Source organism: Siniperca chuatsi, linkage group LG4, assembly GCF_020085105.1.
Source record: "Siniperca chuatsi isolate FFG_IHB_CAS linkage group LG4, ASM2008510v1, whole genome shotgun sequence".
In the NCBI taxonomy this organism is placed as follows: domain Eukaryota; kingdom Metazoa; phylum Chordata; class Actinopteri; order Centrarchiformes; family Sinipercidae; genus Siniperca; species Siniperca chuatsi.
In genome coordinates this window covers 22,068,122-22,090,522 of record NC_058045.1, presented here as the reverse complement: position 1 = coordinate 22,090,522, position 22,401 = coordinate 22,068,122, and the positions used below count along the sequence as shown (strand labels likewise).

At 39.7% G+C, this 22,401-nt stretch overlaps 1 protein-coding gene and 1 long non-coding RNA gene across 4 annotated transcripts in view; one reads left to right on the top strand and one right to left on the bottom strand.

The window, feature by feature from the left end:
* The window catches only part of il34 (interleukin 34), a 43,190-nt gene extending 31,026 nt beyond the window's left edge, over positions 1 to 12,164 (bottom strand). Inside the window, exons 1-3 of one of the 3 annotated variants that reach the window (XM_044193916.1) lie at positions 9,403 to 9,639; positions 9,220 to 9,313; positions 4,071 to 4,364 (exon numbers count right to left, since the gene is read on the bottom strand). In XM_044193916.1, coding sequence (XP_044049851.1) covers positions 4,071 to 4,116 — 46 coding nt within the window. In that variant the 5' untranslated portion in view covers positions 4,117 to 4,364; positions 9,220 to 9,313; positions 9,403 to 9,639. Of the gene's footprint in view, positions 1 to 4,070; positions 4,365 to 9,219; positions 9,314 to 9,402; positions 9,640 to 12,009 lie in introns of those variants that run through there. The other 2 variants (XM_044193917.1, XM_044193915.1) reach the window with 2 other exon arrangements.
* On the top strand, positions 11,269 to 13,184 carry LOC122875117. Its single transcript, XR_006377751.1, has 3 exons — positions 11,269 to 11,409; positions 11,600 to 11,770; positions 12,871 to 13,184. It is a non-coding gene; the product is annotated as an uncharacterized LOC122875117 (long non-coding RNA).
* The last annotated feature ends 9,217 nt before the right edge of the window (positions 13,185 to 22,401 follow it).

Genomic DNA, 22,401 nt, shown 5'->3' with positions numbered 1-22,401 from the left:
TAACCTCACCGTTCCACCTGGGTCCCTCTCATTGACGCACATGTATTCTGTCTTTCTGCAGCTAAGCTTCATTCCTCTGTTTTCCAGAGCAGACCTCCATCTCTCTAGATTTTCCTCCACCTGCTCCCTGCTCTCACTACAAATCACAATGTCATCCGCAAACATCATAGTCCATGGAGATTCCTGTCTTAGCTGTCCTCTTCTCTCTCTGCCTACGAACACACCTTCCTCCTCTCCTTCTTCGTCTTTGACCAACAGTAGTCCAATTTCCACCGGTACCCTGTAGGTCAACAGCACCAGTGGCGGTCGTTGTTAACCCGGGCCCTGACCGATCCGGTATGGAAGTCATTTTCACGATTCGCATTTTTAATTTGGCATGTGTTTTACGTCGGATGCCCTTCCTGACACAACCCTCTGCATTTATCCAGACTTGGGACTGGCACAAGAAGACACTGGCTTGTGCCCCCCTTGTGGTTGCATTAGGTTATTTTTTTAATAATCAGGATAATAATCTTTATTTATATAAAGATCATTATCATTATAATTAAAGAACGAAATTAGGGCTTGTCTATTAAAAAAAAAGGCGTGAAAGATGTGTACCAGTACGCAGTCCCACTGCCCGTGGATTTTCATACATTTGGAAACCTGCATGGAAAATGCCGTAAATACCTTTTTGTGTGTATGCATGGTTTATACATTTGGCCCCAGGGCTGCCAACTTTGGAGTGAGATTTGATATCTGTGAAGTTGGTGCATTTTATGAGTAGGCCTTCTGTGACATTACCCACCGCAGGGGTTAGGGTCATCACTCTTCAACCCCCAGCAATTTTGTTGAAAAAGTTCAGCAGCCAAATTCCCAATTTTAAAGAATGTATAGATGAAAAGCTAAGTCAGTAATCATGGTCAATGATGGTTGATCAGCATACCTGCCAACCTCCGGACATCATCACCTAAATGTGTGAAAAGTGTCAATTGCATGAGTCTCATGGTCAGTGCGTGAGAGTTGGCAGCCCTGTTCTAGACTCTGGGATAGACATCAATACTGACTATCCAATTACCTAGGTACAGTGCCATACAAAAAGTTGCCACTCACAGTCAAGATAATCATCCCCCACTGCCACGGCAAGCTGTGTCGACTTGACATTTGTTTTTTGACATTTGCTAATATTAGCTAGCTACATTGCTTATCTGTCAACTTCACAAACTCAAACCCACATCAGTTTGGAATTTTTCTACCTCTGAATCAGTCCACCTTTCAAATGCTGCTGTTCTCTCAAGTTTCTGAGAAATTAGACAATGTTGGTAGTTGAGGAGCACTGGAAGTGTGGAACAAACTCAGACAATACACAGATTCGAACTGGCTCTGCCTGCGTAGAAAGCTAAGCAGACTGGCAGTTAACACCCCCATAAATTATGGTTATGGCACTTGGGACAGTTGACACAAATCACCCAAAAATAAATTTAAAAATATTTCTCATCCTGGTGGTTTTACATGTTGATTTCTTTAGATATTCGCCTCTGAAGGTTTTTCCACCACCACAGAAGGTGAATGGTGTTCCATTTATGCTATTCAAAGCATAAAGTACTGTCAACAGCTGTCATATATGGACCGTTTCTTCAGTAGAAAGTAGTTCCAATAGAAACTGTTGACAGTAAAGTCTGGATTATCCAGAGTAACCAGGACATTGCTCCTGAAAAATTTAAGTTGCTGTGAATTTGTTCATCGACATTCAAATTTTAGGATGGTTCCCAAAATGGTTCTGATTTAATGACTGGCAGTGTCTTGTCTGTGGCTTTGTTTCTGAAGGTTTATTTGATTTCCCTGATCATTCAGACTAAAGCACCTATGGTAAACAAGTGAGGTTTCTTGAAGATTAATAACGGCTGCATATTTTTCCAGTTTTTATGGGAGTTACAGAAAAGTAATGTAATGAGTATAGCAACAAATAACTGCTCCTACAAAAAAGTACAAGATATTACCACACGTGCTTCTGTGTGCAGCAGCAAACCAACAGCAGACTGATGATCCACCTGAAGAACAGCTCAGCTTTAGCGGTGTTTGTACGTGATCATCCACATGGCAAACTTATTTTAAATGAAAAGACGTGATTCATTTCTTCACGTTGTGAATCACAGTCACATTCATGTTCACTCTTCAAACCTCATTTTTCTCACAAAGAGGAAGGAGGAATGCAGTGGGTGTGTTTAGGGCTAGCATTAATCATGGTCAGAAAAACCTCCACCACATTGATAAATGGGTTAAGACCCTTTTGAATTGACCTTGTTTTAGAATTTAAAAAAAAAAAAAAAAAGCCCATGATAGGGTTTCACAATGATTGAAAACACATGGCCTTCATCAGGTAATGGTGATAATGTGAACACACCTATATTGATGTCATGTCATGGGCATGTGAGTAATGTATTAAAGGTCACAAATTATGCACATTTTCAGGTTTGGTTTTTTATTTTGGGGTTTACATGCTTATTATTGCCATATTTATGCTTTATATTTGTCAAAGCTTCAGATTATCTGTTTGATATCCTTCAAAATACTGTTGAGAATATTGTATAATAAAAATAGATTGTGATCTGCCAATATCGTAATAAAGTTTGACAGAGAAATGTCTTGTGTTGCTTACAGAGTCACCATTTACTACCTGTAGTAGGATTGTGATCCTGCCAGTAAATCTGTAAAGGATTACTGGCAAAACATTTTCAGTCAGGATGTTAAATAGATCAGTTTTTTTTACCCATCTACATGCATGAAATGAAATAAGTTTTTCATATCACCTGTTTAAAACAGTGTAATTGCATAAAACCTTTGTGAAAGAACATGATATATTTCTCTAATACCACACCTTACTACTGAATTTAAAAATGACCACAACCTCCTTACAAATAAAGCACTTTATTCATAGCCAATCAAATGGAAATATAATTCACAAGTAGCAAAGCCATTACTTTTATGTAAACTGTCCAGATCATGTCTTCCATCGCGGTAAAGGGTTTCTTGTATACTGAAGTTGTCTCAGCTTGTAATGTTGCTCTCAGGTCACAGTGGTCATCCTGACTGTCCCTTAGTATTACATACTCCAACATTGCTCAAGCATGTGGGCGCACACATTAGTCACGCAACATGCTAATGCTAAGTTCATCAAGCTAACCTGCAAAATAAACAGTAAAACAACAGAAACAAATGGCAAAACTTACAGCTTCCAAGTTTGAAGTCGGGTCACGGACAGCCGGTAACGTTATCTATCCATCTTTGAGCTTCAGTTCTGAAGCAAATCCTGCTTTGTACTGGCCCTTGTTGAGAGAGTTTTCCAATTGTTGTGGGAACATTTCCATCAAAAATGAATTGAATTCTCTGAGTCTTCACATCCTCAGATGGTGGGAGTAAAAGTAGGGTTAAGATTTTGTGTTGGTTCTTGCTGCCAACAACATAATTTGCGTGCTTTGCTCGTATCTTCGACATTTTTGTGTTAGTGGAGTCGGCCATAGTGAGATAGATTCATCAGGTATTCTGTGGGCGGGGATGGTCACCTAGCTGGAGGTGGTGCTACGTTAAACAAAGCCCCATACAATGTCACATGGAGAGGCAAATCTGACTGGTTGTTGGTTGGAAATCACATTTCCTGATAAATGGCGCAAGAAAAATAGGGAGAGGATGGTCTTCTCTCATATTTTGTGGGTCTCTAGACACACCGGAGACACATATTTATGTTGACAAGCCATGACAAAGTGCATTTTGCACAATATGTGACCTTTTGAAAAAAATGTGAACCTATCCTGTAATTGTATTTTGCTTATTTTGGAACAAAATAAGAGAAAATATAGGAATAGTCATCTCCTCGTCACTCTTTCAGTCTCATTGTCTCTCACACAATCATCAAATCTCTTTCACACCTTTCAACACTGCCCTTGTAGCTGTCTACAAATTATGTACACACAAATACACACACAATTCAATTTTTTACACTGGGACACAAAAAACCCCAGCTCAGCACCAATTACAGTGGCAAGGGCCACTGCACACACATACAAACACACACATTTGCATATATCTCTTACCCAAAAGGCCTCCCAGCAGGCAGACTGAGGTGGACAGTTGAATCATACTCTTGGCTTAAGTCCTCAGCTTTAAACTCAGCACAGTGTGTTAGGACACAGGGCCGGCCACACACACACACACACTCCTACAACACTGGTGTCTGCAACTCTTCAGTGTGTGTGTTCAGCAGGACACACATGGGTTGTCGGGCTTCAGGTCTTCATTGCATTGTTGAGCATCTCTGAAACATGCTGGCAACAACAGATCCTGGTTTTTATGGCTTGTACTTCTGTTGCTCCCTGCTTTTGACAAGTCTGAAAACAAGAGACAAAAACCAGTCATGGAGCCTGAAAAGAAAATAATAAAACAGATGGAATAGATGCATACATATACATTGTTTTGTTGTCAAATATGTCACCCTGCACCAAATGTTTAATTTAGTTGTGGTGAAGACTGGTGTAAGCTGGCCAGGAGACAGTAAGAGTTTATTTTCATATGCTGGAGGGATATATGGTCTTCCCCTAAATCAACTGATTTAGTGTTTCTCCTCTCCTATCTGTCTTTTGTTTCAGACGGTGCTGATAGTTCGTGTAACTCCAGATGGAAATGTGTTATTTATTGTTAATTGTTGCTGTGGGTAACTGTGATGCCACTATTTTGGTGTGAGCTCAATCTCTGGGCCAACGTGCACTACTTCTGTTCTTCCTTCAGTCCATGAGGAGGAGCCACATGAAGAGATGGAAAAATTACGCATGCTTTTATTGATGGGAAAAAACACTATAGTTTGGTAAATTTTTCACTGTGTGTGAGTTCCTTACTTGCTTCCTAGTGACGTGCTCTCCCACTTTAGTGAGTCTGTCAACAACCGGTCTATAATTGTGTGTCTTTTTCTGATATCTACTGTACATCTTCACAGCACAATCCCAGCATTTCTGGAGAACCTTAAACACTAATGTTAGAAAGGCCCAACTTCAACTGTTTAGTAACCCTGAAGTTTACATCTGTAGATCAAGAACCTGTTGGTGGCTACCAGATGTCTGGGATAACGATGACTGCTAAGTTAAGCATTAATCCATAAATTGTCCATAACTTCCTTTATAAAAAGGTTCCTGTTGAAAACTGATACAACAGCCAAAACTTACATTTAATCCACAGAGAAATACAGCAGATTTTAGTATATAAAGATGAAAACTAGATGTACAAATATACGTTCTGCCATGACATGATACAAAACAAAAATGGCAATTCTGATTTTTGGAATGAAATACAGTTTAATCACTAATTTTGATCAAGATTTACTTTTAAACTGAAATGATATCTTTTAGCCTAACTGAATGTATGTGCTCAGTAAACTTAGAAGTTTAGCTTAACATTCCAGCAACGTTCTCTGACAGTAGTTCCAGTACTTTCCGGCACCGCCAGAAATCAAACGTCAAATTTGGGTACACACATTTATGGTGAAGATTTTCACATGTCTCCCATTTCCACATCTTTGGCAACATTAGTGTAAAATGCTTGCACATCTACTTCATACATCATACTACCAGATGCATCACTGAACCTGTGGCATCACAAGCCTAACCAAACTGGACCATCCAGAAAGCTCACATCAGCATCCATGCAGATATTTACAAGAAAACCCACAGAAAGAACTTAGCAGCTGAGCGCAGACAGTTTCCACCCATCCAGTCACTTCTTCTCAATAGCTTATTCTATTTGCAGTCCAGAGGAGCCCTGCTGCACTGGCACATGTTCAACGCGGACCTATCTTTGAGCACCATCTTGGTGGCAGACATGCCCCTAATATAGACAATATGTTTAGTAGTTGTGGTTTGTCATTCGGTGCACCTTCTGACAAACTACGCAATTTCACATCAAGCAGCAGAAAGACGATCGTGATAAAAGACAAGTTTCACAATTTCACACTGTCAGAGAGGTGTTGAGTCAACTCTGTAATCCTTTTGGAGGCTGTGGTGTACAGGAGTGCATTACATGAAAAGGTGTTTCTCATATTTGTCTAACCCTGTTGGGCAGAATATTAGAAACATCTCAGGGAAAGCAGAGGCAATCCCCATTTGAATCAGAGACTTTCAGAGCAGCACAACCACCTCCTGCTTTCTGTGTCTCGTCAATAAAATGTTCCAATCTCAAGTCAACTCCAGCAACGCTCAGGAATGCTTCTGATGTTTTGGTGGAAAACACACAAAAACTAAGTTGTATAATCAGTGGTGAATGTCACTGATTTGTCATACTCACTCAGACGAAAAGTGTCTATTTTGGGACAGAACATTTACGTCATACTTCAACACAACAAACCGATGATGTTTTAATATTCTTCATAGCAGATTGAAAAGACATTTAAACATGTCTCAGTATTTACTTAATATTTATATTCTCTATTTATCTAGACAATAAACAGTCTCAATTATGAGTCATTCCCTTCTTCTCTGCTTCCCTCCCTCATTCTTTTATTCCTGTTTTTCTCCTCAAATCCTTATCTTCACCCTCACCCTCTTCATCTGGCTTTTGCCAAATTTATTCCAGCACTCCACAGCTGCACAGCACACCTCAGTAGACTTCCTGGCTGGTTGAATGTGCCACCAGTGGTGCAGTCATTGTGGCAGGCAGCCAACCTGTTGCTGCAGAGATCAACAAATGACTGATCCAAACTGTTGGTTTCACAGTTTGTAAAAAGAGACGAAACGGTGTGTAGGTTACAATTACAGCATGCTGCATGTAGACAGGCACCAAAGATAAAAAAATTGGAAAAACGGGCACAAGTGTGATCACCTCATGACGCAGTGGAGGAAGTTTTCAATCAAAGATTTTCAGTCAAAGATTCCCATAACCCAGGGGCTGGTCACAATCTGGACTTTGCCTTAACATGCTCAGTAACTAAGCCTAAAAATTATTAATTTTGAAAGACTTGACCTTGAGACATTAGCATGGAGACATGTCCTCCATACCTCTATTACTGCTATGCAATATCCTCCATCTCATTATAAATAAGCTACACTTAACTTGGCAATTCATGCACTATTACTTTATACCATATTATTATCATCATCAACCGGTAAACCCACTTTGTACTTCACACTTATTTTATTTTATACTTATACCCACTTGGTACTTAATTCATTTCTGACCTGTATTATAGTGTTTTGTTTTGTTTTTTTTGCTTAGTACTTCTATTCCTGTGTGCACTGACGTGATAGTGAGCTGCTGTAGCAAAAGAGTTTCCCCTCGGGGATCAATAAAGTATTTCTGATTCTGATCGTGAATTAATGAAAAATCGGATATGATTGGATTTCTTTGCAGATTCTGATGGGTCGAATCTGAGCATTTGGCAAATTGTATTAATAGTTCTTTGCTGTTATGTTGCAGAAACAAACAATACATATTGCCCACTTTATTTACAATATCATCCCCCACTCTAGGTGTCACCAGAGCTGAGTACATTTCTGTACACTGCTTATGTCACACATCTGCAGCCTGTGTCTTAATACTGTAGTGGGTAGCACATTGGTTAGTCATATCAGCCAGCGCCTGCTAGTCTTGAAACTGATGAGCCCATCTCAGGATTAATCATGTGACAGAACAACAAGAATTCAGTGAGAGCTGTTTACAAGCTGCTGCCCACTACTACAAAACTGTGTTAATAGGATACAGGAATGTTACATGTTAGCTCTGATGCTGAACCTTTTGCACCCACACAGACAATGATGCATAAAAGCTGCATCTCTAAGCTGCCTTCAGTGTTCACACAGAAAATTACAAGGTCTGTTTCATGGCCTACAGAATATATCTATATGTATATATCGGAGTATATATATCAGAATAAGAAATACTTTATTGATCCCAGAGGGGAAAATATTTATATAGACCAGATTATATGCCTATATACTGTATACATAGGTGGAAGTAGTGACTAGAGTTTCCTTCATCTTTTTTATTTACTTGTTTGTTTGTTTATTTATTTAGTATTCCTGTGCTTGTAAGAGCCCCCAACAGTCTACATACCTTCCATATCCATTCCCTCTAACCTCAAACTTATCCATCAGCATTTCATGTCTAAACCTCATCCAAATTCTAACCCTAAAAGCAAGCAGTCCTAACCCTCAAACAGCCTGTGATGACATAAGAGTGGGTCAAAACGTCCTCACACAAAAAGAGAGTCATCACTAGAGGTCCAAACCTCAGACCGGTCCTCACAAGGATAGAAGTAAAGGAGCACACACTCACACTCACACACACACAAACATTGCTTGGGGCTGACTCACAGCAGCTTTCCTCTTCTTTTCTCTTAGCCTCCTCTGTTCCCTTTGTGTTCTTTGTGTTCTGTGTTCATTAGCTGTATGTGGCCGAAGGCCTGTTTACCAACAGCTGGTCAAATGGTAGTATAGGCAGGGTGTGTGATTTTGCAGTAACCGAGGATATTGCCCTGCAGAACCTGCAGCAGAGGTCATGCAGGCTGAATGAGCAATGCTAACAGTCCACTGAATGCTGTGCAATGATCAAATAAAGCAGAAATACCTGCTGCATTTGCACATCCTGGCCAAAAAAAATGCTCATTCAACTGCATTAAAAAAAAAAAAACTAAAGCTCGGGTCAAATGAGCAACTTGGATCCGCCTGTGGCTGCATGAACTTCTCTCAGTGTGTCTGTCAGAAATAATTATTTACTTTTTATTTATTTATTTAACCTCAGTTGTAAGCACGTTGCACACTGTGTTGCTCTCTCGTGTTCTTATGTTGCTTTCAGTAGTTTACACTTCGCAATATTGATTAACACTTGTTTCATGCTGCGCTTAGGAGTCTTGTCTCAATAAGTTCAACCAGTAGCCTGACTACTTCTTACTTGTGTAACCTGAACTCTATCACTCCTGCGTTTGTTCTATAGTGTTGAAATTGTCCGATGCGGATGTTTATATAGTCTAGCTGAACTGCTGCTGTGTGAAGATGCAAGTTCCCCTCTGAGATCAATACGGTCCTTAGCGGTCATCATCTACGACAGCTGCTATAAATCTTATGATGCTGCGACTGGTTGCATTACTCCATACAGGCTGAGCCACGGAGTGTATTTGCCTTGCAAACCACATCAGCGGGCCCATATTGTCACTTTCCCCAGCCAGAAGTAAAGCGCCGCGTAAGCAATAAATAACTTACGCACCTGACGAAAGTGAAAGTATTGCTGGACAACTGAAGGCTACCAGCTGCTCGCAAAGGCACATGCAGGGCACATGCACACACACACCGGAGCACACCTGTGTGTCCAAGGGGAGAGTGTGGGAAATTAAAATCTACATCCAAGAGCGCACTCACACGAACACACAACACATAGGTATACACGCACCTGGACAGTCCCTTTTCCCCTGCTCCCGGGGTGCGTAAAGGCTGTATCCGCACAGCGGTGGCACGTTGTGATTAGCCTTTGTTAAATTATAAGAAAAGCCGACTCGATGGGAATCCAAAATCGCCTATAAAAGTCAGTAAGGGAAGTTCTATACTGGCACCGTCTCTGTGTGCCGCCAAGTGCGCAACAGGCTGACCTGCAGCTCCTTCCAGTCAACTTCAAGACGCAGACACTCACACAAATACAGCAAGCTTTCAAAATAAAAGCGTACGCAGCTCAGAGCCTTTTTGCATGCCTTGCAGTCCTCCCTCCCCCTCTCTCCCTTTCTCTCACACACGCACACACACATCTTTCCTCTTTTAGCGAAATTGCATCATTCAGCCATTGGATTTACTTAAGCAAAAAAGTCCCTCTCACATCTGCTCTTTTATATCTTGGCATGTTGTGTCACTTTTAAGATAGTAGAGGTGTCCGACAATTAGGTTTTTACTTTGAACGTTGAGTTTTATCCGGAGCTGTCGGTATGTGTCCCGTCTGGCTTGACGGTGGAATTCAAACGCGGTGCAGTAGCGCTGGCTCTCCTCCTTAACGGGTAGCAGATGTTACTGGGCTCCTGTTGATTGTTCTCACCAGTACTCACGTCTATGGCCTGACCTCCCTCACAATTCGTGATCGATTCTGACAGCGGATATGTGCAAGATCGTAACTGCAGGCTAGCCAAGAGGTTTAATCGATATTACTGGCTTCTCTGACGGTAAAATGATCAAATAGATAGGGAACATAAGAAGAAAACGATTATTTCACTTGTTTTGTTAAATAAACTTGCCTGCTGAATTCCCTTTTAAAATCAATAGGCTGTTTTGTCACAAGGGCTTGCTTCCAAAGAAATGTCACCTGCAAAAAAAAAAAATAAGACAAATCAGCAGGAGTAGGCGATCTAAAAAAATTCCACACCTTTATGGTTTAGACAAAGTCTAGAACCACCTGCGTTGTAGGCTAAATAGGGTATGACCCATAAAAGCCTCAGAGAGAGAGCAAAGGAGGACTGAGGAGCTATGGGGCAATTTTAGGACAAATTAAATTATACATCATCTCACTGGCAAAATAAGACTTCACATCAAATCCATTGTAAATCACATCAAATGCACTGAAATAAATTATTCTGTGGTCGTGTAGATTTTAATTAACGTATTAGGTAAAATATATTCAATAGGCTATAATTGTGTCCTGGATTTTGTGGCAATTATTTAATAAAATCCACTTGTTCTAGTTAAATAAAACAAGTATTTTGTTAATGTGATTCCAAACAGAGGATATTGAGTGAATTTAACCTAATAAGGTTTTTAATTGAAAGACACTTCCTGTCTAAGTAGCATTTTTGGATGCAGACATTTGAAGAAAGTGCAAATGGCGAGTGCCCTTCTTCTTCGACATTGCTCATCTCACAAATAGCTGTTTGAAACTTTTGTTTTCACCTGGAAACTGTTCCTTAAATTATACCATGTTGGGGTTTGCTGAAAATGTAACATTATTGTTTTAGCTTAGACGACTAAGTGGTTTTTCACTTTCTTTGACTCACTGCTCATGCTGCTTAACTTAATATATTTATCTCTCTCCTGATTTATTATTTTAACCAATTTCCAGATATTTGCAGAGAAGTCTGTGTTGTCCAGATTTATTATAGAGCTAAGTTCAACATGTAGTAACTTAGTTCCATTGTCATGGTTTTGGGTCTTGTTATTTCCGGATTTATTTTGAGATATTCTTTTCCCCTCATGTGTCTGGTAGTTTTGCTTCCAGTTTTAATTGTTTGCTACACCCTGTTTAGTCTCACCTGTGTTTAGTTGTCTCCCTATACCTGAGTGTATTTAGTCTGTGTGCTTCCCTCATCTTTGTGTCAAGTGTTCCAGCCCTTACCCTGTGGATTTACTGCCTCGGTTCTTTGGATTTATGTTTGTCGGTTGGACTGCTCCCCCTGGTTTTGACAACTCCCTACCTGTTACCCACGTAAGCCTTTTGTGTGTATCATTAAATCTTTGAACTGCACCTACTCTGCCTTCTAGTCTGTTTTTGGGTCCTATTCCCTCGTGTTTCCTGTTTGACATATTGTGACTGTACGATCTGACCATGATGGACCCACCAGACACTATTTCTGATGAACTATTAGACCTGAATCTCACCCTCATGTACATTAAAGAGTGGTGGAGGAGGGCCCCTTGTTGCTGCTCTGAATATGGAACCGCCCTCAGGCCGTCCACCAGAGGTCCTCTGCTCAGACTTTTCCCTGTCTCCAGGCCGTTTGAGGTCCCCGCTGTCCGTCTGAGGTCTTCAGCTTGGCTCTTGAATCCCTCCTCAACCAACCCTAAAGGTTCTATATGGCTCTGTTGATATGTTGTCAGTATGCTTGTAGGAAATTATGTAAACAAATATATTGGCTTTCATGTTAATGCTAGGGCTTTTTTTTAATACAGTACCCAGAGACTAACCGTTTCAGATTTGTGAAACTTTATTCTGTTGTAGTGAGTCAAGCAGGTTACACAGGGATTTGGACCCAAATGCAGACATAGGCAGGGCCGGTACAGTTTAATGATAAGAAAAAGGGCTTACACAGGTTGCAGGCAGGTGTGGAAATAAAGGAAGCTGTCCAACACAGGCAAACAGGTTCGACAGATAGCAGGCAAAATCCAAACAAATCCAAATATCCAGGCATGGTCGAACTGAAACAAAGCATAAATCCACAGAACACATGGGAAACAAATGCAAATACACTTGATGTAGTGACAAAGAACAAAGCACACAGCCTTGACACATGTGAAACTAATTAGGGCGGGGCAAACAATCACAACTGAAGGGGGCAAACAACGACGGGAAATAAAACTACACAAGACACATGAGGCTGAAAACCTACCAAAATAAAACAGGAAATAACAGAACATAAAACCATGACATATATTCTATTTGTGAAAATGCAAAAAAGGGGCAATTTCACTCATTAGTATTTCCATAACATAGCCTTTATTGTTTGATTCACTTTAGTCCGTGTCTCTCCATTTCAGTTGTAATTGCCATGTAGAGTTCTTCTCTCTCACTTGTAAACAAGTTTTGTTTTGGGTTTTTTTTTGAAAAACAATCTAAACTCATCAATCATAGATTGGTTAATTTACTCTAAAAATTCTTCTTTCCAAAAAAAATGACTGTTGTTCTCTCACCTTTCCTCTAACTGGCCCTTGTCAGGCCCTACTGCTTCTGCCAATGTTTTTCTCCAGACTTTTCTCAAAGCCTGTACTGTGGCCTGTGTTAGAAGTACCATAATTCAGCCATTAGTGTGCTTGTTCTTCTTTATTCTATCTATAGTATGACATTTTTATGAAAAGCTTTCTGTCAGTACTTCGTCACAATTATCAAATCTGATTGAAATATATAATTTAATTCATCTCATTTATCTGTACACATCTGCCACTGTTTCAGACCCTGCTCTTCTAATGCCCACCAGTGTTCCTACCTTTCCAGTCACCCGACCTTGCACCTGCCTGCAGACATGATCCTCATTACCCCATTATACAAAGAGTTTATATTGTAGACCTGCACAGTAGCCTAGTCATTTGCCACACTGTGTATCATGTCTCCCTGTCATAGCGTTGCAGCCCTTTTGTTTTGCCTCAATCTGCCTGCAATTGTGATTTTGAACTATGCTTCTTAGCTTTTTGCCTATCTGCATTAACTGTTTAACCTGTTGGTGTCCTGTGTTATGCCTGCTGACAAAGTAAACTGACAGTTTTTAATGCTCCTGCTTTTTGAGTCTGTCAAAATCCACAGCCTTCACAATCCACTCAAACATGCACATATTAAACACACACACATACCACACACTTATACTTACATATACATTTTATACAGTGGTGGAAGAAGTAGTCAGATCTTTTAAGTTACAGTAGCAACACTACAGTGTAGAAATACTTTCACATGTAAAAATCTGTATTAAAAAATTGACTTATGTAAAAGTACTAAAGTATTACCATCAAACTATACTTAAAGTACCAAAAGTAAAAGTACTCATTATGCAGATACATTATGTTCCATTACAGAATAATTATATCATTGGATTATAGCGATGCATTAATGTGAAAACATCAATAATATTGCAGGTGCTAAAGGTGGAGCATATTTTGATTACTTTATATACTGCTGGATAGCTTAATCCATAAAAATACATCAGAATTTATTCCTTGATTTATATTTTGTATTAATAATCTAAATCTGCAAAGTAAGTAGTAACTAATGTTGTCAAATAAATGTAGTGGAGTTAAAAGCACAATATTGGCTTCCAAAATGTAGTGGAGTAGAAGTATAAAGTAGCATAAAATGGAAATACTCAAGTAAAGTTGTTAATACTTCATATCTTATTTTTGCCCTTCATGTATTTTATCATTCACTGTGGTATTCCATTTCTCTCTCTATGAAGCACTTTGGACCTGATCCAATGTGGTCTAGATGTGAAAAAAGCAGTGAAACTGCCCTTTTTTGCATTTTCACAAATAGAATAAAGGTTTCGCAAATCTGAAACTGTGTTTTTAATCATCTTTAGCCTCTCTGGGATAATCTAGTCCAGTTTTGACAAGTCGAGGTATAGTGGGTTTTGATCTGAACCTGGTCCAATGTGGTCTAGGGATGAAAAAAGCATTGAAATCACCCTTTTTTTTTTCTTTTTCACAAATAGAATAAAGGTTTCATAAATTTAAAAGTGGGTTTCAGACAGCGTTAAGGCTTTACCAAAGATGCTCCCACAATGTCTAATAGGCTTTTACAACAGTAAGAGGTGCAAAAAAGCAGAGGATCGTTTACTCAGGACTGTAATGAAGTTTCCCTTAACTTTCCCGTTAACTCCAGAATTGGAAGCTAACTTCAGAGTCGTCACACAGACATCACGTTTTCACTTTAGCCCACATGGTAGCCTTGAATTATATTCATGGAACTGTATATTTGTTTATGGTAGCATTTTAATTTGTTTACTTTTTCTTTTTTGCTGGAGATGAGGAAGCATTGCTTTGGCAAAAAAACAAACTATATAGGTATGTATGATTATTATGTACACACATACATGTAGTGCAAACATTTCACTTTTGGATGACTCTAGTGTGCCTACTGAGTGCTCTGAAATAGATCTACAAAGCTTGGCTCTCCTGAAGAAATTTAATTCACCACAATTCAAACATTGTTTCAAGTATGTCCCTGACAAACGTCAAGCCTGGGCTATGCAAGATGATGCATCTTTCCTGAATAATTAAATTAGCCTCTTAAACCTCTTTCGTACTGATGTGATACCCTTTGTCTCTTTTGTTACCTTTATGTTTCAGATCAGTGCAGAATTTAACCGCTGTGCATCTGGAGCCTAAATTTCTGTCTGGGTTGAACCTTCACACTCCCAAGCACTATTTGGAGAACTTGGCAAAAGACTGAAAATTATAATGGAACTCCTGGAGGTACAGTAGTTCTCAAAATTAAAAGTAGCTTTGTTTCATAAGATTTCCAAATAACATGAATAAATACATTGTATTTAAAATATAATTTTTACATGGGTGGAAGCAATAAGACACGTGCCCTGCAGTGTTGGTGTGCTGCTTGAATTTCATGTAGCCTATTCATCTAAAGAGAAAATCTTTTTGTTTTATTTTTTACAACCATGGTCTTATTTTTATGGTTTGGCCATTATGCCTATCGATTATGATCGGTGTTACTTACCTAAAAATCTGGTCTGGCCCATGGACTCTTGGATGAAAACATATTAAATGAAAGATAGGCAATGTCCTCAATAAGCTAGCTGCTGGCCTAATATAATGAATAACTATTTAATGGGGCAATATTGATTAAATGAAAAGACAAATTAGTAAGAGCTCATGCAGTTAAAGGTCCAGTGTGTAGGATTTAGTGGCATCTAGTGGTTAACTTGCAGATTATAACCAATACCGCTCACCTCACCCTCCCCTTCTAAGCATGTAGGAGAAACTATGATGGCTGCGAAAACATGAAAGGCCACAATAGTTTCTCCAGACTAGAGTGAGTGTTTGGTTTGTCTGTTCTGGGCTACTGCAGAAGCATGGCAGCCTCTGCGGAAGGGGACCTACTCCCTCTGTAGATATAAAGGGCTTATTCTAAGGTAATGAAAACACAACAATTCTTATTTTTAGGTGATTATATACTAATGAAAACATACTTATGAATATTATATTCCATTTCTGTCAATAAATCCCCCTCAATCTTACACACTGGACCTTTAAAATACTGTAAAAACCAGTCTGGCCAGCCTGGAGACCTGCTGTATTCATGCTTGCATGCATGAAGGGCCAATATCAGTTGTGTTTACAGTTGTAAGTGGCCAGTTCACAGTTGAAAAGTCAAAGATCATCACAAAATCATGTACATTGTCCACAGTGAAGCTATTGTGAAGCTGTCCCTTTTGGTCTGATATATTATCAGAATCGATAGGCATGATGACCAAACCACAAGAATAAGGTCTAGGTTGTACAAAAACAGAATTTACCTATAAGTGTTATGTGTTTACATTTCTAAATTAGAGAAACACGCACACGTGGTGGCCCAACACCTTTCTGACAACACCTTCTGGTTTTTATGAATGCATTTTTAAGTGCTTTGGGATGCTCGAAAACCTGGCGAATATCGTAAAGGTCTGCAGTGATTGTGCTTGGGCATGGCCAGGGGGCTCTATAGCTCCCCCAAATACACAACTGCTTTGGGATAAAGTTGCTTTGATCTTAATGAGATTTGGGGTGATGCTTCAAATGGGTTAAAAACAGCCTTGATATACTCTTGGGACACAGACTCCTGCTAGAGAACTCCTCCTTGTTTCAAAATTAGTAATTGTGCTACCTCATAGTTTCAGTTTTCACATGTTTGATAAGAGTCCCGGCCTGAAGATATCTACATGCCAATATTCAGACATAGTCATAGCGCCACCTACTGGCAACAGGAAGTTACAGGCCCTATACTCTTAAAAATTAGTCATAGCAGGTTAACCAGATCCATCTCAAATGTGGTCAGCAAAGCCTTAAGAACTTGATGATGCTAAATAGCTCAAAAGCCGTTGCATGGCTCATTATTCATCATTAAAAACAGGAAGTTGTTATAACTTGAGTATACATTGTCCAATCTGCCCAAAATTTCACATGTTTGGCCCTGAGGACTTCTACAGTCAGTATTGAGTTATAGTCATAGTGCCACCTACTGGTAACAGAAAGAACTACTGGCAACAGGAAGCAAGTCATGTGTGGCAAACATCATCTGATCTACATGAAATTTACAATGTGTGGTCTACACTTGATATACAGCAACATCTGTTGATGTGTCAAACGTGGTCGCCATGGCAGACGCGTGACGCCATGCCAAACAGGAAGTGGGAATAACTCAGCAATGTTTCAACTGAGCCTAAAACTTCATTTTGTTATTGATTTGCCACTCCCAGATACACCAATGTGACTTTCATGAGTCATAGTCATAGTGCCACTTATTGGCAACAGGAAGCAAGCCATATGTAACAACATCATCCGATCTACATTAAATTTACATTGTGTGGTCTACACTAGATATACAGCAGTCCATCCACCGCCACATAGTGAACGCTGGATGATATTTAACTCTATCGCGATCGTCATGAAGATTGAGAGCCGCGTCAGCCAGCATCAGGTGATGAGACCATGGCTGTCGCTCCCCCCGAGGCACGCGTAGAGGCAAGGGCCCGTTCAGCACTGCGTGCAGCTTTAATTCTTGTTGTTGTTTGTTTGTTTGTTTGTTTTAATGCATCTAGCCAGGTGCCGCCATAGCCCCCCACTCATTTGTAATAAATAAATATGCAGTACTTTTACTGTAGAACTGTTAAGAAGTTTTGATTGTAATGTAAGAAAGCAGAAAATATAAATCAATACATTTTATTTGGCAGGGAGGGGCGCCAGGGGAAGCTAGCTTAGGCCACCGACACACCAATAGCACAGTCTGTGTGATGGACTGTGGAGGGTATCTGGCTGACTCAGAGCGTGCATGATGGAGGAATATTATTGCATTATTATAGACCAGAGCCAGATCACACCAAAACACTCAGAGCCAAACCTCCACCACAACTGCATGTGTTGCTCCAGACTGGCTGCTGAGCTCAGAGGGGAAAGCCCGCAGGAGAGCAGCGCCATGGACTTTTTTTATGAATATTTCCATTTAGTCATATGAGGTCGCCTTTGATATTGTTTTTGGCAGGATTTAAAAAGTGACATTATTATTATTATTATCATTATTATTATTTTATTATTAAAGTAAGATGTAGTGGGTGCTCTACGGGAAATGCATTGTCAGAGCAGTAGACTCATAGGTCAAATGGTTCCACTTTCTAATAAGTCATCCTATATAAAGGGTTTGTATTAAGGGGTTATGCATTGTAACCAATGGCTTTATTAATGGTTAAATACACTATTTACTAATGCTTTATAGATAAGATATATCCATAAATAAGCAAAAAGGTTGTCAGGTTGTGAAAACTCCCTTCAGCTGTGCAGTTCATCGGGTGGACTGTTTGACCAGCCAAACAGATTTTTCACAACCTAGCAACTTTAATTGTTATCTTATTAACACTCTTCTCCCTGGGTTGAGGAGTCTGACCCTGAAGACTGGATAAATAACTGATGCTCTTTTTCCTCTGTACTCATTCAGAGCAGATTATACTGATGTATGTTTTTGCTGCTGTGAGTCCGTCTGCAGACGCTTGAAGTAAACCTACAGAAAGACAAGTGATTGCCTTGAGTGTTTCTTTATTCCGAAGGAATTGCCACTACATGTTTAAGAACTGAGCTATAAAGCATTAATTAAACAATTTATTAACCATTATAGACCCTTTATAAGAAGGGTCTAAGGGTGTCGCTGTACAGATCAAGATGTCAGATTTATTATTTGGGATATATAAATAAAATTGACTTGACTATAAAGGCTGTCTTATTAAAAAAGACGCTTTTACAAATGTAGCTCTGAATTCAGGTGTAGAAAATATATTTTTACCAACTTTTGTACAAGCGAGTATCTACATTCAGGAAACAGAGCCAGAATGGCCGTACAGGGAAGGCTTTTCCACTGATTACAGTGTTAGCCTGGAATTAGTTTCTACTTAAACAGTCATTGAGTTTGATTTCATTACTTAACCAATCTTAGTGTATTGTACTATTATGAAGGGATCATTGTTTTCACTAGCATCTTTGAGTTGAACAGACTTCAGTACATACATTTTTAGCCTGGACCACACACCCTCATCAGCCCTGCAGCACTTTGCCAGCTTCTAATTGGCTACTCAACTTGTCTGAGAATGATCAGGGCTTGTTTAATGACAAAGAAAATAGCCGCCATATTTGTTTCACCATTTTTCACATCGTTTGTCTGTATCTCACTAAAGGTGCCTTCTTCTCAGCAGTGGAAAAGCTATGGAGCTAGAACAGTGACATTAAATTTGTGAAAAAAACATCAAAATACAAAAAATATCAAAATAAAATGAAATCATTGTTAATGTCTGTGCTTTATTTGTCAGTGGAACTTGTTTCAATGTAATACAAATACAAATGTTTCAATCCCAATGTTTCCTTTTTCAGTTCAGGTTTTCAATGGCAAATTTAATTTTCGATGCAAAAATGTCATTGTTCTAGCCCCATAATAAACTATCTGGACTAGCTGACTAATCTGCAGTCAAAAACACTCCCATTTTCTCTGTTTAATATTTTTTCATCATCATTGAATAATTAACAAGCAGCAACCTCCAGGGCTGAAAAATGAAGCAAACGCAAAAGTGCCAAAAACTGCAGTACATCGAATGGCCACTTGAGGCTGACTCCAAAAGCAAGTCAGTCCCCATCGAGCCCCCATGTTAAAATGCCCAACTTTACAGCACAAATAAACATGTTTACAGCCTGGTACAAAAAACAGTTTTGGTCTCTATAGCTAATTTCCCCCTTCATGACAACAGCGAGGGGGGTGAATATTTTTATAACTCACCAGAGTGACAGGTGGGTGCTCTCTCAGGTGGCTAGCCGCTAGGTGGTTCAACCAGGCTATATTCAGCCCACCTCAGCTGCACCTCTTTGCCCATTTTTGGATTAGCTGGAGTCGGGGACTGCCAAGATGGCGACGGCCACCCACGTTCAGCTTCACAGCGACTCTTCAGAAACCTGTGGGTGATGTCACGGACAGTACATCCTATTATAAAGTCTATGATATGGACTAGTTTGACCACTGTCTGCAGTGAAGTTAAGGAAGCTACACCATTTTCTCCCATCATCTTTTTTTTCACATCATGAAATTCAGTAACTACAGGCTTAGTTGACCAATTGTTTCAAAATGACATAAGATTAAGTTTGAATGACTAAATGACATTATACAATTAATATCAGTGCTTTTTGAAACTTAGCATTGTTTTGAATTTTTTAGGAAGAATGAAGAATGTTTTGATGTGCTTTCTTTCCAAGCCTGATTAAGATCTTTAAGAAGAACGGTTTCACTGGTCAACTGTTAGTCTACACTGCCAGGGGTGGGTACATTTTTCTAGTTGTAGTTGTTGGGGGGACCGAAGTTATCATAATTTAATGTGGACCATTTTTTGCTAAGGGTGTGGTGGAATTTTCTGCCTTGTAGATTAATGCAGCAGCTGCCCTGTCTCAGTGAGGCTTCCAGTCGGTTTTGGGGAAGGTGCTGCTGACTTAATCAAGAGTAGCTCTGCGAGTAACTTTATTCTACTTTTGTTACGTTTTACTAAACAGTTGGGCTCAAGAGCAGGACTCAGACAAGGGGTAGGAATATAAAGATATTTATTGAAGAACAGGAAAGGGGAAGTGGAAGGAGCCCAGGGGTTGGGATCCAGAGCTGGCGGCGAGGACGTGAATGTATGGTGGTGGAGCTTGGCGAGACTGGGATGAAGATCCAGAACAGGTAAGCAGGTAGGTGAGCTAATGATGGCGACGATGGCATGGCTGAGAGACATGTGGCGGACAGACGGGCAGGAGCAAACGAGGAGCAGGCAGGTGAGTTGTGAGCCTGGAACACAGAAACACACGTTAGCAAATATAACACAAAACAAGAACAGACTAAATGTTGTGGCAAACGCGACAGTTGGCCAACTAGGAACTACCACAGCGGTTGAAACAACAATCTGGCAACGAGTGAATGGAGAGCTGGTGTAGATATACTGGCGTTGATGAGCTTGATGGGAGGCAGGAGTGTTGGCTGAGCTGAGTGATTGGGTGAAGGATCTCAGGTGAGTGAGAGTGGTGGAGTCAAGAGCCAGTGGAGAGAGAATAACATTTGGAAACACTAAGGGAATGCAGACAAAGCTGTCACAGCTGTAACAATTTTACATTTTAAGCTATTAACACTCAGTGATTCCAGTCAGATTGTGCAAACAAATCATGGTTCACTAGTAAAGTCGGAGTACTACTTCCAAATGTTAACTGCCAATATTACATCTTTTTTTTCTTCTCTCTCAGACTCTGTTAGGATACTGATGATGAGAAGATGTTCCTGTTGGAGTCCTCTGCCTTCAGGAAGATGTCGGGTTCAAATGAAGCCAGTTTTACTTTCCGTACTTGAGAACAGAATACTTGCAGTGACCAGCACAGTTTTTATTGTTATAATTTTTACATTCTTATGATAGACATATCTATTTGTGTATAAAAGACAAAATGTTGGTAAAGCCATAGCAATGCTCTTCCCTCCGCCAACAGTAGTGATTCAGCTCTGGTAGAAATGCTTAGTGGCCAACAGCAGGCAAACTCTGTGGTTGTACTTGGATTTGTTATTGTGTCCAGCTCCCCCTTTCCATTGCTGATAATTACATCAGGGCCAACTAATGCTTGGTTAACAATACAAATCCTAATGAAGCCTTAACACACAATGTGCTGTTAGGACACTGCAGACACTTGACATACATATATATGCTGCCTTTTTAAGGTCATGCCACAGCATCTCAATACAATTCAGGTCAGGTCAAGTTCAACTTTTGTCTCGTCAGTCCACAAAAGTCTTGGGGATCATCAAGAGGGAAAATACTCTGTGAAAAAGAACATCATACCAACAGTAAAATACGGTGGTGGTAGTGTGATGGTCTGGGGCTGTTTTGCTGCTTCAGGACCTGGAAGACTTGCTGTGATAAATGGAACCATGAATTCTGCTGTCTACCAAAAACTCCTGAAGGAGAATGTCCGGCCATCTGTTCGTGACCTCAAGCTGAAGCGAACTTGGATTCTGCAGCAGGACAAAGATCCAAAACACACCAGTTGCTGCTAAGGGTGGCCCAACCAGTTATTAGGTTTTATTTAGGGGGCAATAATTTTTTCACACAGGGCCATGTAGGTTTGGATTTTGTTTTCCCTTAATAACAACCATCATTTAAAAACTGCATTTTGTGTTTACTTGTGTTATCTTTGACTAATATTTAAATTAGTTTGATGATCTGAAACATTTAAGTGTGACAAACATGCCAAAAAATACAAAATCAGGAAGGGGGCAAACACTTTTTCACACCACTGTATATGGTATATGTAATAACTGTCCTTTTATTCCAAAAGTTGTAAAGTAAGCAAGGGAAGTATATATAATAAAGATGTGGGTGGAAGGGTGGAAGTGGATGAACCCAGTTAAATAGTAAATCCCATGAGATTTACTAAATTTGCTGCAAAAAAACAAAGTAGTAGAATACTCCTTTGTTCTGTTTTTGTTGTGTTTTTAAATGTTGTTCTAAGGCATTTCTTCACCTTATGTAATGCACTTTGTATTGTGTTTCTTAATGGTTTATTGGCAAAAGACATTTCTGATCTTCTGCTATGTTATGAACCGTCCAGCCCTCTCTGGTCAGCTTACTATCCCCAGAGTCAAAACTAAACATGAAGCAGCATTCAGTTTTTATTTACTGTGCCACCAGCCAAAATTAATGGTTCATTTTTGTATTCTGAATTTGAATTATGTGTTTTG